The following is a 20183-nucleotide window of genomic DNA, read 5'->3' as shown; positions in this document are numbered from 1 at the left end:
ATAAACTTTACTGTAGTCATGGAGTATAGTATTCCAAGATAGCAGTCCATGTTCTCATTAGTGCAAGTCTTTCTGCTGCAGTCTCTTTCTCTTTCTCCCAACCTGGGAGCCAGGATCCTTCACTAGTGGCTGGAAAATTCCAGCTCCTCACTCTCGTGTTGCGGCATTCCATACTGGTGCAGCCTGCTGCAAACCAGGGATAAGGATGATAGAATTACACTTGAGCTAGGAAATGGCTCGGAACCAGCCGAGAGGAGATTCCTGCTGCCTTTGTGGACACGGCTCCTCAGCAGCACGTGGCACAGGGAGCTGTGGGCTCCTGCTGACACAGGCAGCAGTGTGGCTGCAGTCACTCGGCTTAATGGAGATTATTCCTGAGTCTGAAGGTGGCAGAGACCTGTGTGTAGCCAGGTCCGAGCTGCCTGTGTTTGCCTGTTCCCCGCATAGTGACGTATATATTTGTGCCCATGTGATTTTTCTTTACTTAAAGGAGAAGCCAGTGTGAATACATCCATACGTATTTATTCCTTTGAGTTGTAAATTGCAGTGCTGAGGGACTTTCTTTTGTTTTTAAACACAAAAGCTGAGTTCTTCTATGACTGATTTCAAGAACTTGAAGGAAACATGAAATATCTCAAGGCAGAGCAGGACATCGTTGTATAATGGCTATAGTGCACTGCTGTCCTTTATGCCACTGCAATTTGGCTATTTACAAGTGTAGGGGGGAGAACAAAATTCAGAAAAGCACAATTCTGGCTAGAGGATCAAAGGGTTTGAAGAAATGACATTGCATTTGCTGGATTTTCAGTTTTAATAAGGTTGGCTATGGAGATAATGCAGAAAGAACAGTGCATTAAAGAGCTGTGGTAATTGATCCTTCTGGTGTTCTGTGTTTTAATTAAAGCTGGCCTTTGCCGGAGTTCGACCCAAGTCAGATCCGACTGATTGTGTATCAGGACTGCGAGAGAAGAGGACGGAATGTCTTGTTCGACTCCAGTGCTAAAAGGAAAATAGAGGATGTTTCTGTGTCGGTGAGTATAGTGCTCATGGCTATATTCTATACTTTTCAACATAAGATTGATAAAGTACAAATTATAAAGTTCTGCTTTAGCCATATTAACATTTAAACTTTGCTTACACGCAGAGCTATATTTAAAAGCTGCAAATTATTCAGGCTTCAGTGATTTCACTCTTAGCAGTTTTAAGTGCCGTGGCGATCTCTTTAGTTCTGTGCTCTTCTACTTTCTGCCCTTTCAGAGTGCACGATTCCTCCCCAGGGCTGCAGCTGGCAGTGCTGGGAGGCTGAGACAGGGCACACTGATGTTTATTGACAAGCTTTTATGACACAGATGCTTTCTGCAACGGGATCTGCTTTCTGAGTCAGAAAGTGCTGCTAGTCCCCTGTCCCTTCATGTCCCGGTTGCTTAGCCTTTGCCAGCTGTTGTTTCCGTGCTTTGCTGACAGCTCTTTCACACAAAGTTACTTGAAAACTTTTTTTTTTTTTTCTGGCACGGTCTGCGTGGTAATCTATTAATTGAAACTATAATGGATGCAGTCAGATGAGGATACTTCCTTCTAAGGACTCTGGCCAGAAGATTAATTTCTAGCCACAGTGCTGTTGTAAGTGGTTGTGTGAGGTTGGACAATTTATTTCACTGCTTTGAACTTCCTTTTCACCATCTCTGCAAACATTTGCAAAGCATTTTAAGTTATGCAAGCAGAAAGCACTGTGTCAACTGAAATTTCTGATCGTAGCTGCTTTTACCTCTAGGACCTACTGAGTTCCACAAGCAGGAGTACACAAAAGAAAGTGTTACCTGCAAGCCCTGGCTTTCAAGTTGGCTGTTGGAGCACAGCCAGACGGTTCACCCAGCTTTGTAAACACCCCCAGCCCTTTGCTAAGTGCTGCTGCCTGATGCTTCCCGTCCTCATTCTGAGTGCTTCCTCCGTCCACACCTCCTAACCTCTGGGAGTCCATTTGTGGCATCAAGCCACTTCCAGACTGCTCATTGTAGCGCACTTTCTGCTATGAATCAAGATCCTATTTCCTAGTTTGAGAATGTATCAGGTGAAGCAAATTTAACAAATATGAATGAAACACATATTTCTTTTTAAATTTTACTTGTTAGAAGAGCTTTATTCAAGTATAAGTTCCTATTCTTCCAGGTGTTCTTGGCAGGAAAACATAGGTTTTTAAAAACAAGATATTTACTGTGATGAGTTGCTGGCTTTGCTTATTACCATTTCTTCATTTCTGGAAATGACACTTGTATAGTATGAACCCTCTTGTCATATTTCAGTTGATTTCTTGAAAGCCTTTTTAAGATAGATCCCTACTTTTACAGTGAGATTGCACACCTCATTGTTTTGGTTTATTTCACAAAAACAGTTGACTTTGGCAGCTCAGTAGCAACAGAATAAACAACTGATAGTTAAGCTAATGCTGCTCCATATTATCTCTCCTTTATTATCTCACTGAGTGAAAGAGGGATGTGGGTGGGAATAAGCGATATTCACCTCCCTATGAAATGAATATGTGAGAGTTTTTGAAATATACTTCACCTGTCTCTGGTAAGTTTATATTTTTGTGTGTGTGTGTGTGTGTGTGTGTGTTATTGAGAGACTTTTGAAGACAGTATGTTGAAAACTCTTGCTTGCTGTGGTATTTGTCTTCTGCAGCGCTCACATAGTGTCGTGTTAGGAAAAGCTTTACTCTTAAAATACTGCAGAAACATTACTCAGGTGAGAATGTGCACCAAAGTCCTGGGCTCAGCTTCTTGCAAGTTGAGTACAGGCTTGTACAGTTAGCAGCCTGGCCATCTTCAAGGGATTGCATTGTTTATTTTTCTTGCTCTTTATCATGATTTTCATTTGGAAAGACACACCCTGCCTATACAAAGCCAGATCTTGGCACTAAGCACATTCCAAGGCACTCTTGCCCTTTTGCAGCAAGACATGTGTGTGGGCTGGGCGCTCTCCCTTGTGAAAGGCTTCTGTTAACGGCCTCACAAAGGCCAGTGCTTTCTGCATCTTCTCCCCCTGCCCCCATTTCCTTACGTGATTAATACCTCTGCATTTACAAATGCACTGAGATGAGGTTTGTGAGGGTGCCCAGCAGTAGCCAGACTGTGCTGATTGAAGTCCAAGCAGCCAAATGCAGAGCCAGGAAGGTGCCATTTTGCTTGATGGTGCTGGCCGTGCTCTTCAATTCCTGTTTTCTGTTGTTTCCAAGATGTGTAACAATTGTCTGATTGAAAGCGATTTTGATTTGAGTTGTATACCTGCAGTGACATCAGGTATACTTTACTATATTTTGTGTTTTGTGTATTGTGTATTAAACTCAGTGCACGTCAGGAGCTGTGTGCGGTGGACCAAGGTTGAACATGACTCACTCATTTGAATTCAGTAAGGGAAGTTATGGATATAAAATTCAAGGAGCATTAGTGCAAACTTATTTGGAAACAAATGTTTAAAGGCATGAAATAGGAGGCTTCAGCTTTTTGTTGAGTGAAACTCCAGAGCTTATGCTCACACCAAGCGAGACTTTGGTCAGTAAAGCATTACTGGGCTCATGTTATCTGTGAGGGGCATGTAGTTATAACACAGATAAGGATTTTGTGTCTGCAGTTGAATATGAAATCAGCCTCTTGTCTTCAGTAGAGCTAAATATTAGGGAAACAGAAATTTTGGGAGAGCTTGTCATGCAGAGGTGGACAAAAGGCTGCTGAGATGTTTCTGGTATTGCAGTAATGATATCTAATTGTGGTAAAAGATTGTCATTTTGCTGCGTTTTAATTCTGAAGTCTACATAGCACTGATAAAATACCTTGATTTTCAGGACTTCAGGACTGGAGAGAGAATGAATAGTGAATAGCCCTGCTTCTCAGCAGGCTCGTTCCTTCCACATTCCCGTTTTGAGGACACTGACCCATGGGTGCCCGTGCTCTGCCGTGCACTGCAGGGAGCGATGTGTGCCCCAGGTCCTGACAGAGTTAAGCTCTGTGAGGCAGCCTGGTGACTCGGCACCAGGAATGTTGGCCGAAGGCTGTGCCAGGCATTTCCACCCAGACTGCCACTGCCGGCAGCTGTGGGCACTTGGCGTGTGGATGGAGGCCGAGATTCCCCGTTGTGAGCCCTGTGCCTTTTTTGGTGCTAAGCAGGAGAGGTTCTCCCTTCACTTTTCAGGGGACGGCTTGTCAGTGGGTCGGGCCCTGCAAACAGGTAGGTGGTGCTGTGCCTTGGTAGCTGCCTCATCTTCTCAGGGGTCAGAGTACCCATCAGAGAGTGGCTGCCCTTTGACACTAGATCATGAGCAGGCGTATCAGAGCAGGCACTTGTGTGTCAGGTGTGTGTGTGACAGAGGTGGGCATTGCTGACGCCTTTGCTAAACAGCCTGAGCCCACACCCAGACATGCACATCCCGTGGACTTGCTCAGCCCAGCGGGTAGCGGAGCACTGGGTCAGATCCACTGCCTCCCCTCAGGAATTACTTCTGAGCTCATTCCTCTTCATGGTCTCATTTCCAGTGAGACTACACGTCTTGCTCCGCATTGCAGTCTGTGGCTGCGCTCTGCCAGCATGCTCACTCCTCTGTTCCTTCTCATGGCAGCACAAGGCCTGGCCAGGCCTACCGTGGCCGTGCTGCAGTGTAGGTGGTGTTCCAGCCCCACTTATTGCAGGTATTCCTGAGCTCTACGCTTCAACCCAAGCATAACACGCAGCTCCTGTTTGCTCTTAGGGTGCAGGCCCCAGGTGGCCCAGCCAGCACTGAGCTCTCAACCTTCATTCTGCATTTCCTGACTTTGCCTCAGTGCTTGGTTTCCCAACCCTGACACCGGTTCACGCTAACCTTTGTGAAGACTGCTCTCATGCTGCACCACACTGCTGCTCTCTGTGCAGTTATGTCACATTCACGGTGCAAAGGCCAGCTGGGGTGCACAGGGCTGGCAACTGAATGGGACAAGGGGCCGCAGAAGTGGTGCTTCAAGGGAGAAGTGGGAGGAAATGGAAGAAGCTGGGAGGGGAACCTTGCTTCCAACCAAATGGGTTCAGTTTCTAGCGGTTTCTTTAACTGCTTGTCTTCCTTTTGTGTTGTCCACGACAAGGAAGCATTTATTGCTGGGGACTGCAGAAAGATGTTGCTCGACTGTACAAAGCGGAAAGATTTCCTAAGTCAAAAGAAGAGCCTGGAGGAAGGTGTGGAGGGAGCAGGAGGATGAGGAAGGAGAGAAGAAAGCGAGAGCTGAACTGTGCACTGTGCTGAGTCCAGATCCAGAGCTGGTTTGGCTGGGAAGGGTGCAAGGAGAAGAATGAGAAGAGGGCAGTGTCTGGCTTCCAGCGTCCAGAATGCTCTGTGGGTTTTTTTTCGGAAGAAATAGTAGGGAGAGAGAGGACCAGGGATACAGAGTTTGAGATCTAGACTTGCAGTCTTAAGAAAGAGCATGGTCTTAGATTTGGGGAGCAAAAGAGTCACCTTTGCCGTGTAACCTTGTTGTCTTTATTTTTGGGATAATTTAACTGAAAGGTCATATGATACTTGATCTCCTAGTGTGGCAGTTTCTTTCACTCCAAATGTCATATTTATCCCAAAGTAAAAAAAATGGCATGCTGTTTTAAACAAGCCAGGATTAACTGTGTGCTCCAATATACTACAGCACTGGATAAATGTTGAGCAGCAAATTGCTTTGAGGGATTAGTAATCGGATAGTGAGCCTTTTGCTTTTAGGTGAGTTGTGTGAAATCGAGACTCCAGTCCCTATCTGGCACACGGTGGACAGGTTTCCAGAGTGGCAGGGCCAGCAGATAAAGGCACCAGCAGAAAGGAGCTCAGACCCAGCCCTCCTTCCCAGCTCTGCCCTTCCTGTGCACAAGAACAGGAACTAGAGAACCCCAGTGAGGAGGCAGTGGCTTGTCTTTTTACTTTTCCCACTCTCCTGTGAGTAATAGAGGAACTTGGCTGCTCTGGAAATCAAGTGAGAAAGTAGCTCTTGACATCTGCCTTTAAGAGAGAGACCTAGATTTTTACAGCAGGCACTGCAAGGGAAGGAAAGAGTGCCCACTCCCAGACAGGTGCATATTTTAATTACATATTCAGCCCAACACATATTAATAAAGCAGAAGAGTTATCAATTTTGGAGTAATTTTTCAGCTTTGTGTGCTACCCTTCGCTTAATAGCCTGTTCTGGAAATGGGGTACGGTGCTCCCAAATAATGACAACCTTATTTGAATACAGATTTCTCCATAACCACCACCCCAGTGATATTTGAGCACCGGCTGTTACAGAGTGGTAGGAGAGTGTAAAACATACGATGACATTTCTCTTCCTTCTGTCACTCGCAGTCCCTAACACACACGCTCACAGCCTGGCATTAGTTCAATGCACTAGGCTCTTCTTGACTGTCTTGTTATCCCCAACCCAAACTTGCTCAGTGGAAATTCCTCCTCCTGTGCATAGCACTGTGTGTGTTCTTTCCACTTACTGAGGAATTTATAGACCTTGTGGCAAAGAGTTAAAAGTTTTTGCTGGTAGAAGTGGAGAAAGGAGATTCCAGGAGCAGAAACCTACTTTGTGCCCTGTTTTACTATAAAGGCCATCCACTGTGTGTTTTCTTCAGAACTACCTAGGAGGTCTCCACGTCTTCCAGCAAATTACGACCTCTAATGTAAGAACCGTGCCTGTCGGAAAGTCTTTGGAGCTGGGCAGTATCTGCAGAGAGCTGGCAGAGGAAGAACAAGGAGCACGGCCACCACAGGGAAAGCAGCATGGCACCGGCAGTGCCCGCAGCATCCAGATGCTCTGTGCCTAGAGAGTGCATTATTGCAACTGTGTGTACTTGGAAAGAAATCCCAAGGCTTAGAAAATTTGCCTCATACAATTCAAAAATAATTTGGAATTCCACTCTGCTTATGCTTCGGATGTTATACTGGAATGCAAATAATCCCACTCCTTTGTTGCATGCTATCTGGGTGCATCTAAAACTGCACTGACCTTTCATAGTTAGTAACTGTGGAGGAGAGGGACGTTGCAGGTGCTTAATCTCATTGGCCAACAGGTTATTCTTAAGCACATGAGATGTTTTCAACAGTGCAACAACCAAGTTTGCTAGTATTCTGTATTTTAGGTGAGACTTTATGTGCAAAGTTCTGTAAAGCTGGGTTTCTGAAAGATCCTGGCCTCCTTTACTGGCTTCTTACAGGAGTCTTGGTTCATTAAATACCACTGTAAATACCAAATGACCATTTTTCTGGTTCCCTGTTTAAGTTAGGCAGCTGCTGCCTCAAGATGCCAAACTCCCTGGTGGATCTCTGCAGAAAAATGCAGGAGGAGGAAAAATGAATTTAAAGTCAGTAATTTGCAAACTCAGCCTATTCTTTTAATGCACAGAAAATGCTGCACTTGTAAAAATGCATTTATTGGCTTTACAGTCTGAAGGAATCTCAATTGTAATAGTAGATTTTAGAGGGAACTTTCAACATCAGATGAAAAATGCAAGCTGAAATGTGGTTTGCCTGCAAAAGCTGCTGTAACCCTGTGGATTTTATGTGGTTTTATCACATGATGCTTGCCTAGCCTAGGACATTGTTGTTTGTGTCAGAGATAAAATGCAATTCTAGTTCACGAGTTCCTACTGAAGTCATATGATTATCATTCACATGTTCCAGCCATTGTGTACTGTGCTCGAGCTGCAGATACGAGGCATTAGCAAATCTACATATTGCATGAATTCAACGCACTCACCAGTGTGTTGTAATGAGAGGATACTACTATGGGAGGGCATGCATGTCAGTAAAGCACAGGACTCGGCGGCTGGTGAATGCTTCCTTCCCCTCTGCCACAGAATTACTGATTTGTCTGCACATTTTTCCTTAAGGCTGTCTGTGGCAGCAGCTCTATAATTGGAGCAGCCGTGCAGACTGCCATGTGGAGCTCAGTAAACCCCGACATTTTCCACTGTTTTGCCTAAATCTGCCCACGGCTTGGCCCAAATAAAAACCGCGCGATGGAAAAAACCAAAACACAACATCAACCTGCACAGCCTGGGGTAGAGGCATGGGATTCCCAGCGCCAAGATCTGCCATCCTTCCAGCAGTGCGTGCAGCCTGCTTGTGTGCAGCTGTGGCTGATGGCTGAGCAGAGGTGCAGAGTTAGCACCCTCCAGAACTGGAGATTTCACCCTTGCCCTATTCTACTTTTTCCTTTTCTCTGTAGCTATTAAAGATTGAAACATGCTTATGTTCTTGCCTGAAGTGGGACCTCGTGATATAAGCCTGTGAGTCCGGAGACGAAGCTATGCCATGTTAATAGCACTTTGCATTTCCATCTGTCCTTTGAACCTTGTTTCCAGTTTTCTTTGCTTCCAGCTTGCTCTTACTGGTTTGGTGATTGAGTAGGAAACGTTAATGGAGAGAGTCTGAGGGCAGTTAGTACGTAATGCGAAGTGGTGCAGACTATTTCTGTCTCTCAGTGCTGCACACCAGCAAATGTAAATAATCCCAACCTTGCGTGGGTGTTTTGAAGTTTAATGAGCACGCGGAAAGTCCTTTGAGATCTTTCGGTGCAGAGGGTTGCCTAATACCTAGATGGCATTAATTAACATGTGTGCTGGTTCTGCTGAGGCTGCTGGGATTCGAAGGTGAAACGACAAACGTTTTTGAACCGAACGGTGGTGGAGCATTTCCAGTCCAGTATTGGCAATACTGTGTGCATAGGGTCCCTGCAGAGATCAGATGACCCAGCCTTCTGGCTGCAGCCCTGTCTGAGCCCTCGGGACTCTCTTTTTGCTACACTTTCTGAACAGCATTTCAGAAACCACCGCTTGGACCATTTCTCCATCCTTTTGTGAAATTTCTCTGGCCTTTCTGTAACACCAGCTGTGGTTTTCAGTTCTGTCCATGCTCAGCCTCACAGCACACTCATAGTAAAAGCAAAAGGAACGTGTCACCTCTGTGCTGCTGTTCTAGAAGACCAGGGACTTGGGAACAGCTGGGAGAGCTGCAAGTTGCACCTCTTCTCTCCATTTCACTTTGGAACATGAATCTCTCCCAAAGTCTGGGCTGTTTGGCTCGGTCACTCCTGATCTGTGTGTTTCTGTACATTGTGAGCTGCCCATCACTGCAGTCTGCACAGCACTGGTGCAGGCTGTGCGTGTCACTGCCGTGCCACCTCTGTCCCAGTGAGCAGCAGCAGTGCAGTGACAGCATAGGGAGCCCCTTGTTGTGGCCATCCTTCCTCCTGAGCCTGGTAGAGCTTCAGAGATGGGTGGCTGCTTGGGAAGATGGAGTTGGAGTGAGCTGTTGGCTCCTGGCTCATTAGGACTAAAACAGCTCAGCTTGCTTTCCTCCAGCCATGCTGCAAGAGATGTAATAAATGTTCTGTTAAATGTTTTCCTGGGGCATAAGTCGTTCTGCTGTTAAATGTCTTACCTAAACAGGTAAGTGCAGTGTTGCTAATTGGTGATTTCATGGCTGTGGGTCTTACTGTGGTACACGTCTGTATTTCAGAAACTCTGCAGCGATGCTCAGGTGCGAGTGTTTGGGAAATGTTGCCAGCTGAAGCCTGGAGGAGATAGCTCTTCTTCTTTGGATAGTTCAATCAATTCATCCTCCTCATTCTCCGATGCAAAAGAGCAATGTCCAAAATATCAGGTGAGACTTCCCTTCCTTTTTTTGGTATAATATACAAATATACACAACAGGTGAGGTACTGAATGTTTTAAAACACTCAAAATTAAATGCTGGTGGTGGAGAGAAGTTTCTAATCAAAACCAGACTTTGGTTCTGACTGAACCATGTTTCGTTCTGTAGCTTTGAGTTTGTAGTTTAAAACCAACCAGCTGGGGCTCTCAGGATGGGTGTTGAGTAGCAGAAGCCTCTCCAAGGCATTTGTTCTGTCTTGTGACTGGGTGATAACACTCGTTCAGTATGATCACACTTGGCGCACGTATCCTATCTTGGTAAAAACGAGGTAGTTTGTTTTACTTTGTAGCTAAATGCCAGGGAAGCAGCACAGAAATATGCTTTCTATGGGGACAGTCTGTGTAACAGCTTTATAACGAGGATTCAGTGCACTTGTGTTACATTTTACATAAGAGATTTTGGCCATGAGAGTAGCTAGAGTCATCTGACACGGATATATTACTGTCATCTCCCCTTCCATGGATCACAAGTGTTTTATATTAAGCCACCCTAAAATAGAACTAAGCCCTTCCACTCTTTGTAATGAAGTAATTGTGTGTTTGAGGGAAGCTGCAATCTCTGCGCCATATTCTGAAGTACAGTACTACTGATGTCTTAATCTACCATAGATACAAATGAAGAACCTTTCAGTGCTGACTTTCATACTGTCACGTTGGCTCTTGCTATATTTGGCGAGCTGCATATTCCTGTTTTCTCTTTCTCATCACACTCTTTTCCACAGCTTCAGTAAGGTGAAGGCTGAAGGTCTGCTTTCCATTCCTGCCTTCCTGGAAGGGCATTTTGCTGTGGTTAGCAGCTTCCTTGCAGCACAGAGTAACCTCCTTTGGGTATTGTCTGACCAAGACAAATGACGTTTCCCCACTATCCTGAAATTATCTCTCTTGCTGGGCAGCTTCTGTGCAAGCAATGGTCAAGAATTAAAGAAAATTAATTTTCATGGTTAGCATGGCGGAATATTTTAAAGTTGTGGAAAATTTTCCTTTTGAAGTCCTCATTTCCTCATGCATATCACCTGGTCACGGTCTTAGTGAATGGATGTGTGGCCATGTCTGGCTCAGAAAGTGTGCAAGAAGCTTCCAGCTTAAGTTGGTTTTCCAAGGAGTATTGTTGTGAATCATTTACTGCATTCCCCGTACTCTTTTCAAGCTGTGCATGAAAGGGTCCTAGCAAGTTTGTCCAAGCATCGGCCAGCCTGCTATTTTCTATCTTCTAACTGCTCTATTCTGTACCCTTGGAAGCTACTTAATGTGTTTTTCTGTTGCTTTTTCAATGGTATAAAATGGAAGCCCAAACAGTACAATGTTAATAGGACTTTTTATATAGTTCTTGGTTTCCTTGTTTCAGTATGTGTTGAACTTAAAGTGAGCATTTTTACTTGTTCTTTGGAAAGTGCAATGCAAGTTTTTGCACATTATTGCTCTAATGTTACCTCTTCTGTGCCTGTCAGTCTGTGTTTTCAGGGCTGAAAGTCTCCCTGATCTTTGGTGATGACATTTGAGGTACATCTATAGCATTGTTAATTTATATACCTACTCAGCTATTGATAGGACATTATGTACAGTAAACAGTAAACGCTTGAGGTAATAAATTCAAAAATCTAATTTCCAAATAATGATAATTTTACAACCTCTCGTATGCTAATGTGCAATAAGAAACACTTGTTGGTATTTTACGATCTTTTTTTAAATGCATGCTTGTAAATATGACCTGGGGCATTGGTTTGTGTCCAAGCAGTCGGTGCTGGGGGATGGGCCCTTTTTGCCAGATGCTCCTTGGCTATTTTTCATTTGAGTTTTTAATATTTAACCCCTTTCCTCAGTTGATTGCACTCTACTTTGGTCTCAAGAGATCTTTATTTTGCAGAATTAAAGGCAAAGAATTGAGCACACTCTGTGGAGCACACTCCACACTCTGTGCCTTCAGCATTGCTTGTCTCTGTCTTTCAGGGAAAAGGGAAATCTCTGTAATTAAATTTGAAAGCAGCTGATTTTCATTTTCTTTTTTTAATTTGGTCTCTTGACAAGGAAAATCAATAAGTTATTTTGAAGCGTTGCTTTCCTCATGTTTAGAATTAGATTTGCACCATAGCAGGAAGTTGAAACCAAAAGTGACCATCAAGGGCTTGACATTTGTTCAGAAGAAGTTCTTCAACTGGAAGATCTGCAACAGATTTAAAAGTAACAACCATAATATATTTGGAAGTAGTAATTGCAGTGTTCTTACACTGGGATTTGGTGATGCTGACAGACCCATCATTTCCCAGAGGCATTACCATTTCTTTCTTCCTTGCAGCTCCTGGGCCGTACCAACCACTTCTAGCATTCGGTTTTCCCATCCTACCTCCAGTTCACCCAGACCAGTAGGCAGTGTGAAATCTTGGGGAGTAAGTTGGACATTTCTGTGCCCCAGCAAACCATCAGATTCTGCCCTGTCATATGAACACCAACAAACTTTGTAATTCCATGCTCATTTTTATAGCTGTGATTGCTATTTTAGTTGTCCCCTATCTTTCTTGCACTGATAGCAGATTTCAGAGGTTAATAGTACGGCTGTTAATGTTCTGCCATCTTAATTGAGAGTGCTTGAGAAGAGCTAAAAGCTGAGAAGTGCTACAAGTGTGCTGCTTTTTGGCTGATTAGCATTTCCTTGTTCTTGTCCTTGTTCTGAGGGCTAGCATGAGTAGCAACATGGAGTGGTCGTCTCCATATCATGCCTCATTCCTGGTAGGAACCCGAGGTGTGGACACCCCGTCCTTGGTTGCACTCTGAGCTCACTGCCTGACGCTGGGCAAAATAGTGAGATAAATCCCAAGCCTATTTAGGAACCAGGGTGAGGAGCCTGCTTATTCAGGGCTTGGATAAGGGATACAGAGATATGGCACTTAGTAATTTCCAAACACGAGGCTATTTCCATGCTGGTTTCAGGAAGGATTACTGTGAGGAAGTATTGTGAGTTACCACACACCTCAGATACCTGTGAGCTGTTTGAGCACTGCGAGTGAGCAACCACAACATTCTGAATTACTCAGGGCAAGATAGAAATGGAGAGCCAGTCCTCATATGCTGCCAGCCTAGAAGAGAAACAGCCCTGTATAAAGGGCTGATAATCTCAGTCACTGAAAGCACGCAGCTATGATGAGCAGTTGTCTGCAGCTGATTGCCCTGAGCAATGTTTACATTTCAGGTTGTGGTCTGCAGCACTGTGTCCAGGTGGTGACCTGCAGTGCTGGCCCCTTGCAGCCAGGCAGTGTGCCCTGCAGTGAGCCCTCAGCAGCTGCCCGCAGGGGATGATGCTCTGTGCAGTGCAGTGCTGCAGCTCCTTCCTGCTACCATCACATGTGTACCAGGAAACACCGCAGAATGATGTGCTGAGAACAAACTACCATCCGTGGCCAAGATACAGCTCAGTCTTTGTCAGAAAACTCTGAACCAACTGGGCTCCAGTTCACAACTGATATAAGGTCACCATGGAACTTGCAACTTCTTGTCCAACAGATACAAGGTTTAGGCATAATGGTCTTCTTTCATCAAAGCGTGTAATTACACTCTAAACTTCTTAGTGCCTTGACTTCCTGCACTGTGAATCGGCCCCCACCAGAATGGGTTAGGTTTGTTGGATGATTTTAGTGGTTTACTGCACTGCCAATTTGAAGATCGCTTTCTTTGCTAGCATTGTCTGTACTGAACTGTTCAACGTGGTGTATTTGACAGAAAGATGTTGCGTGTTTATCTTTTAAATAAGGACAATTTACCTTAGGGGTACATTGCCTTAGGCAGAAGTGTGTTTCTAAACAAGTGGATTATTTTTTTTCCCAGGGCTCTCGGTGCTCCTCAGATGCCAACATGCTTGGAGAGATGATGTTTGGCTCTGTGGCCATGAGCTATAAGGGCTCCACATTGAAAATTCACCAGATCCGGTAAGATCTTTTTTTTTTTTTTTTTTTACCACCAGTCTTGTCACAAGATGCAATCCTTGGTGCTGATTTTAAACAAATTGAATGTCACAAACGTTGGGTAAAAGGAATTTCTGAGTTTGCTTTAAAGTTATTCTGACATCACTTTGGACACAAAAGGCTGTTATGTTGTCTTTAGTGCTGTAAATTATAATCTGGAAGGGTGTGAAATGGAAATGAAAATCAATCTTGGCACTGCTTCTAGCTAACATCTTTATCTTCCAGCTCACCTCCTCAGCTCATGCTCAGCAAGGTTTTCACAGCTCGCACTGGAAGCAGCATCTATGGAAGTCTGAATACGTGAGTCCTCCAGAAATGATTCCTATTGCATATAGGCAGATCTGGCTTTGAACTGTTCAGTGTTTAGTTTTGTATGTGTTAATTAACCCAGCTCAGAATGTGGCAGTGTAAGCCTGCATTCTTCTCTTGTCCATTCTATCTGAGTCTTAATATAGTGACATTGTGTTTTACCAAAATACAAATCACTGTTTTTGTTGTATGTTTTATTTTCTGTGTCTTTTAGGTTGCAGGACAGTCTTGAGTTCATTAATCAGGACAGCAATACATTAAAGCCCGACCACAGTACAATTATGAACGGACTTCTTGGGAATATAGGTAATTACAAACAGATTTTATTTCCTGGTGTCTTTAGCCGAGTAACCACAGACTCTAGAATATGAAACTCTAAGTAGAATCAAGTGCAAAAATAAAAAGGAGAGCTAAGATTTTAACAGAAAATTAATGTTAATTTGGAAAACAGGTGAAGAAATTAGGCAGTTCAAAAAATTACCAGTGGCTTAATTATATGCAGCTGCATGTGTGTGTATAAAACTCCCTAGAGAAATATTAAGTATATCTAAATTCAAATACAGAAAATGTTGGAAAATAATCTGTAGAACTTCCTGAGCACCACATTTCAGATCAGACAGGATTGATTCTGCCTGGCTTAGTTCCCCAATTTTATTTTTGTTAATAATTTCCATTCTGTTCTGTACTCTGGCCACCTGAACACATGTGGCTGTATATTCCATGCTAAGTTAACCTTGCACAGTTACACTTTAGTTTTTGATCAGATTAGACAGATTGTTTATTTGGTCTGATCTTGGAAGCTAAGCAGTCTTGAAAAACCATTTGGAGTCTCTGACTGTCAGCATTTGTGGGAGTGCTGTGGGTCAAGGCTCTGTGAGCATTAGGTAACAAAGTGGCGGATGTTGACTTTTCCTGATGTGAAATCTAATAGTAAAGATTCTGTACTTCACTGATCAGATGGGAGAACATCTTGCCTTCCTCTTGATTTAGATCGTTTGCTTTCCAAACAACATGTCTCTTATGGTAGGTGGAATAAGGGATTTCTTTTTTCACTTACTTTCCAGAGTATTGTTGTAAAATGTACTTTTCTGGGGATGGAAGTATGGAATTTGGTATCTTTGTTAGTGGGTTTCTGTCTTCTATGTAATTCTAATTCTTGTTGGGAACAAGTGTCTGCTTCCCTCCTCCCTACTGCCTTCTCTTCTGTGAGACAGGGAAACCCTACTCATATACTTTTAAGGTTTTGTTGTGGTTATGCTGGCAAAAGTGTTACATCACGTAATCTGTGAGCTCACGTGGAGCTGTTGGAGCTCTTAGGCTGAATCTGATGGAGGAGCAGCCTGTGGCACCTGGGCACCCAGCAGGGAGGGAGGAGGTGCCTGCAGGAGGAGGATGCTGGAAGTGCTTTGCAGCTGAGCTGCACAGGTTGTCATTCTGTTCAGCAATGTTTGTTTACAGTTCTTATTTCAGCACATGGGGAACCATGGGTAAAGTAGGCAAAGAAGTTAATCTGTAACTGCAGCATTTCTAACAACGGTGTTAAATACCAAAGACTGCTTCTGACTCACTGGCCCTTGCCAGACTGCAGCAGGAGGAGGCTCTGTGTTTTGGTTGGGATCTATTTACAAGCTACTTCTCTAGATATGCTGGATAAAGAAGAAAGCAAAAAGAAAAGAAGCACTCGGCATGTCCCGTCCTTTACCAAGGAAGGAAGACCCATGAGAATGGAAGGGAGCTTTGCTGAAGTGCAGCCTTTGTGCTTCCTGTAATCAGTAAACCTTGACTGATCAGTAGCTTCCAGTCTAGGAGAGGGGCTGGCAATTAACTTGTTAGAATACCCAGCTCTGTTTGCAGAAAATACACTCCTTCCTTTGGGTACCTGCAGCCCATAGTACTCTCAGTATGAGCCACTAAGAAGACTGCTAACTTTGTGCTTTCTATATGCTCATTTCTCTGATGCAGCACACTGACTGCTCTCAGAGCAGCTCCTTCACCCTGGTGTCTTCTCTTGGTTCCACCAAGAGCAATGTCTGCCTGCTCCTCTCCTCAGTGACAGCACTGCTCAGACACCCCCCAGTGTGATGTTAAAACAAACATTGTCCTCCACCATGAATCTCCTGTTTGTGATCAGCTTGGGCTCGGAGCCCGCATAAATTAATCATTTTCAACTCAGAAAAATAGAAATAAATAAAGGCCGTGGACAGAAGCCCCGTCCTTGTATGGGAAACGGTGTAAAGCTTTGTCTATTATTTTAATGTCATAAGTAGTGTGTAGTTCCACTGTGAGCCACGCTCCTTGAATCAACGTTCTTGTTAAGCGTAAGAGCTTTCTCCTGCGAACGTTACTCTGCATTTATGTTGGCTTGTATCTTCTCCCTGCCCTGGCCCCCTCCCTACAGACTGTTCTGCTTTACTAACCTCATTCTTTCATGTGTATTTTACGTTTTGCCATGTAGGTCTTTCACAGCTTTGCAGCCCCAGGCGGGCATTCTCTGAACAAGGTCCGCTCCGCCTGATCCGGAGCGCCTCTTTCTTTGCAGGTTTGCAGTGTGCTGTGTGCTGTGCTGTGTGCCTAGTCTAGCTGCTGGGACAGCCACGTGTGTGTTGGTAGCACTGCCTTGGAAATAAGACTTACATTTTTTAAATACAAAGCAGACTGCGATCTCTGCTCTTATCTTTTTGGATACAGAGGACAGCAGGTATTTAAATAGCCCTCTTTGGGGCTGCTTGGTTGGTTTTTTCTGTTTTGTAAACTTATTTATGCAAGATTTCATCTTTTTAGAAATAATTTGTCACAGTAGCATCGAGTATTTTCATTTGGATTCGCTTCAGCAAGCTGTAACAATTAAAGCTAACCTACGTTGATATAAAGTGGATGTCTCTTGCTTTTGTTAGATGGGTCTTATTTCCATGGCTGAGTAGCTTCTATTTCACAGGTGTATTTGTAAAATACATCACGTGTAGGGGCTCTTAAGCCTGATACACTTTTGATCTTCTGTAAATGCAGACTGTGATTCTGGATGGCTTACGGCTTTGTTGAACAACCAATGCACTGCTTGCAGTTTAAAAGTATTTATTTTTTTCAAGACAGCATTGTAAAATGCTTTTAAAATTATATAATAGCTGGGAATGCTGTTAGAGGAATGGAGTGTTGATTTTTTTTTGTCTATACTCTGAGCTATGTGGTGAACATCCTTTCAGTAGAGTAAAACTTTATTGAAAGCTATTGATGTAAAGAAACAGTGAATGTGAGCCTGATGCAAATTGGACTAAAATAGATATATGGACTTCAGAAAATTACACACGAGCTTTTCAGATCAGTGCTTTGGCTTGCTCAGCTAAGCAGCCTTTCTTGGTGATGGCCTTGTGCAGTGCTGTTGATCTGAATTAATGAGCATGTTTTTGTTTCATTAATTACATGGAGATCAAACAAACAAGAAAGGAACTGTATATTCCCCTGCTAATTGGTATTCCTTGTTTTACAGTTCACAGCAACCCTATGGATATGCCTGGGAGGGAGCAGAATGAGGACAGAGACAGCGGTATAGCAAGATCTGGTAATGTCAGTTCCATTAACCCTATCAGTTCAGAAAACATTCAGTAATAGTCACTAGATGCTCAACCGTCACATTACTGAAACATACAGGCATCATAAAGTAACTTTCTGTGCTGAAATGTCATCTTTTTTTTGTTCCATATAAGCATTCATGGGACTGCAGCCTCATGCGCTGAGGGTGTTTGTTTCATAAGAGCCCCACAGAGCCTATCTGAACAGCAGTGTGATTTATTAAAGTACATTGCAAATAGGCAAGGCCAATTAAATATTGAAATGAATGGACGGCATTTCCAAGCAGTGCTTGTTGTCATCTCCTTACCAAACTGAGGATGGTGTTAATGTTAAAACAGGAGCTAGCATCCCCAGTGCCCCCCAGCCACTGCCATCCCCACTCAGGGGGTTGGGCGCTTAGGGGTAGGGCTGGGAAGGCTCTTAAAGATGCACTTAGCATTACTCCTTTCCACAAAGAATTTATTTCCCAATACTCAGGGTTGATGAGCAAGGTGCAGCCTGTGCGCTGCTTATTATATAAAGCTGCAAGACTGTTCCACCCTTGCAGTGCTTGTATAGCTTGCTAATGTTGTTATAGACTTACTATTTTCAGATGAGAAGCGTAGATAAGCAAAAGAGAAGGCACTCTGTGAGCAGGGTATATTCAGGGAATCCAGGGTATATTCAGGGGCATAGTTTGGTTGCTGGTATTATTTTCCAAATATTCTTCCTTCCGAAGAGATTTATATATTTATCTATTTAATTATTGCAGCATCTCTTAGCAGCCTGCTCATCACTCCGTTTCCATCTCCGGGCTCCTCGTTCAACAAAAGCTGTGCCAGCAGTTACCAGAGGCGTTGGCGGCGCAGCCAGACGACCAGCTTGGAGAACGGGGTCTTCCCTCGATGGTGAGCAGGAATTGATAATGCTGGATGCTTTTCCACTGTTTTCAGCTTGATTCTGCCCTTGCGTATGCACGTCTGTCCTTGCTGTTGCTTTCAGTAGTGTATTTACAAAGGTGGATATCGGGCAGTAGTTCAACACCTGATCTTTGTAGTCTCCATTTTCTTGAGGCCTTTTGCACTAACTGGGAGATCCTTGGCAAAATATAAACCTGTAGGCTGTACTTTTGAGGATGAGAAGCCCTAAAATCCTACTCAAAATGCAAATTCTTGGCAGAAGTAAGAGAGAGTGAAGACGCCTGTTCTAATCCCACAGATGCTTAGAATGTGGCTCCAGGTTTTCTGTCTGCAAGGCTGCTTCTGAAGATCTGCAAAGTGGTTATCGATGGTGGTGATTTGACAACACATGCAAACAAAAGGCGTTTGCTGAAGTTAAATGTTCTGGAATTTAATTACACAGGAAAACCAAGGTACAACTTTAAACAGTGGATTGCATTAACTTTCTATTTTTTCCATGTTCCAAGGTCCATGGATGAAAGCTTCAACTTGTCAGATGACAGCTCTGGTCCCAGCCCAGGAATCGTTAGGAAGAAGAAGATAGCAATCGGAGTTATCTTTTCACTCTCAAGAGACGAAGATGAAAACAACAAGTTTAATGAATTCTTCTTCTCACACTTCCCACTTTTTGAAAGTCACATGAACAAACTCAAGAGTGCAATAGAACAGGTAAACGCAGCCTCTTCTGATTCTTTGCTTGTATTGCTGTAAGTTCCCTTTCAGCCCATTTCATTTCCTACTCCTGTTACTTGTTCACAAAAGTGGGATCAACTTGCTGCCTGATATTGAAACTGCACCAGCAAGGATCTGTGCTCCACAACGTCTCTGATGTTTTCTATTCCTTGCTAAAGTACAGCACAGAGCGCAGACAGAACAGCTGTGTTATACTACAGAGACTGCTGAAATGACAACAGGCCTTTGGCTGCATTGGCTCCCAGCAAGCTCTGGATCAGCAAAGAGAAAAAGGTGTTTTCAGGGCCACCTTTACTTCCCTGCTTCAGCTGTATCTGAGCACTGGGGACTGCAGAATAAGAGCCTATCTCTAGGATATTCCAGACTGTAAATAAAGATCAAGCTTTTCACTTTCCATTTTTATTTATTTCATCTTAAGCCCTGATTCTGATACATAGGAAACTTTCAAATATGTGGTTAGATTTGCTTCACGTCTCTCTTCTAGGAAATACTCAGTGGTTACTTTGCCACTGCAGTAAAAACTTTGACCCTTTTTATGCCTTTAAAGATGAAAAGCACAGGAGAATGAGGCTGCAAAGGCATGAGCCTCACCTAGCTTTTCTCAGATAGGAATGCTGGCACTTGTACCATCATTTTATCACTTAAAAAAAAATTATTTGCATGACTAGTTGCATGACAGATAAAGTCAAACACATGACTTTGTTTTCCATTTTTTCTGCTTCTGTAGCTATGTCTGATGTTACTTATCTGTTTAATGATTGTTTTCAAGGCTATGAAAATGAGTCGTAGATCAGCTGATGCCAGTCAGCGGAGTTTGGCATATAACAGAATTGTTGATGCCCTCAATGAATTCAGGTGAGCAGTTTCTCTCGTATCTCTTGTGGCTGTTTCTTCAAAAGCACTTAAGCAATCTAGAAGGTGTTCCTCCTCAGTGCAAGACTTTCAGGACTTTGGAGGTCTTATCTCAAAAGGAAAATGTTTTCTCTTCTAGAAGTGTAGTGTATAATGTCTAACGTCTTCTTTGAAA

At 43.6% G+C, this 20183-nt stretch overlaps 1 protein-coding gene across 3 annotated transcripts in view; it reads left to right on the top strand.

Annotated features, from left to right (window-relative positions):
- FNIP1 (folliculin interacting protein 1) overlaps positions 1-20183 on the top strand; it is a 60773-nt gene that overhangs the window by 24314 nt on the left and 16276 nt on the right. For 2 of the 3 annotated variants that reach the window (XM_085236382.1, XM_010719255.4), the window contains exons 2-11: positions 905-1031; positions 9503-9646; positions 13513-13613; positions 13875-13949; positions 14173-14264; positions 16414-16497; positions 17443-17514; positions 18277-18412; positions 18931-19132; positions 19926-20011. In XM_085236382.1, coding sequence (XP_085092508.1) covers positions 905-1031; positions 9503-9646; positions 13513-13613; positions 13875-13949; positions 14173-14264; positions 16414-16497; positions 17443-17514; positions 18277-18412; positions 18931-19132; positions 19926-20011 — 1119 coding nt within the window. The remainder of the gene's footprint in view (positions 1-904; positions 1032-9502; positions 9647-13512; positions 13614-13874; positions 13950-14172; positions 14265-16413; positions 16498-17442; positions 17515-18276; positions 18413-18930; positions 19133-19925; positions 20012-20183) is intronic. The other variant, XM_085236383.1, reaches the window with a different exon arrangement.

Source organism: Meleagris gallopavo, chromosome 15 (assembly GCF_905368555.1).
Source record: "Meleagris gallopavo chromosome 15, MGAL_WU_HG_1.1, whole genome shotgun sequence".
NCBI lineage: Eukaryota > Metazoa > Chordata > Aves > Galliformes > Phasianidae > Meleagris > Meleagris gallopavo.
This window is presented reverse-complemented; position numbering and strand designations above follow the sequence as displayed.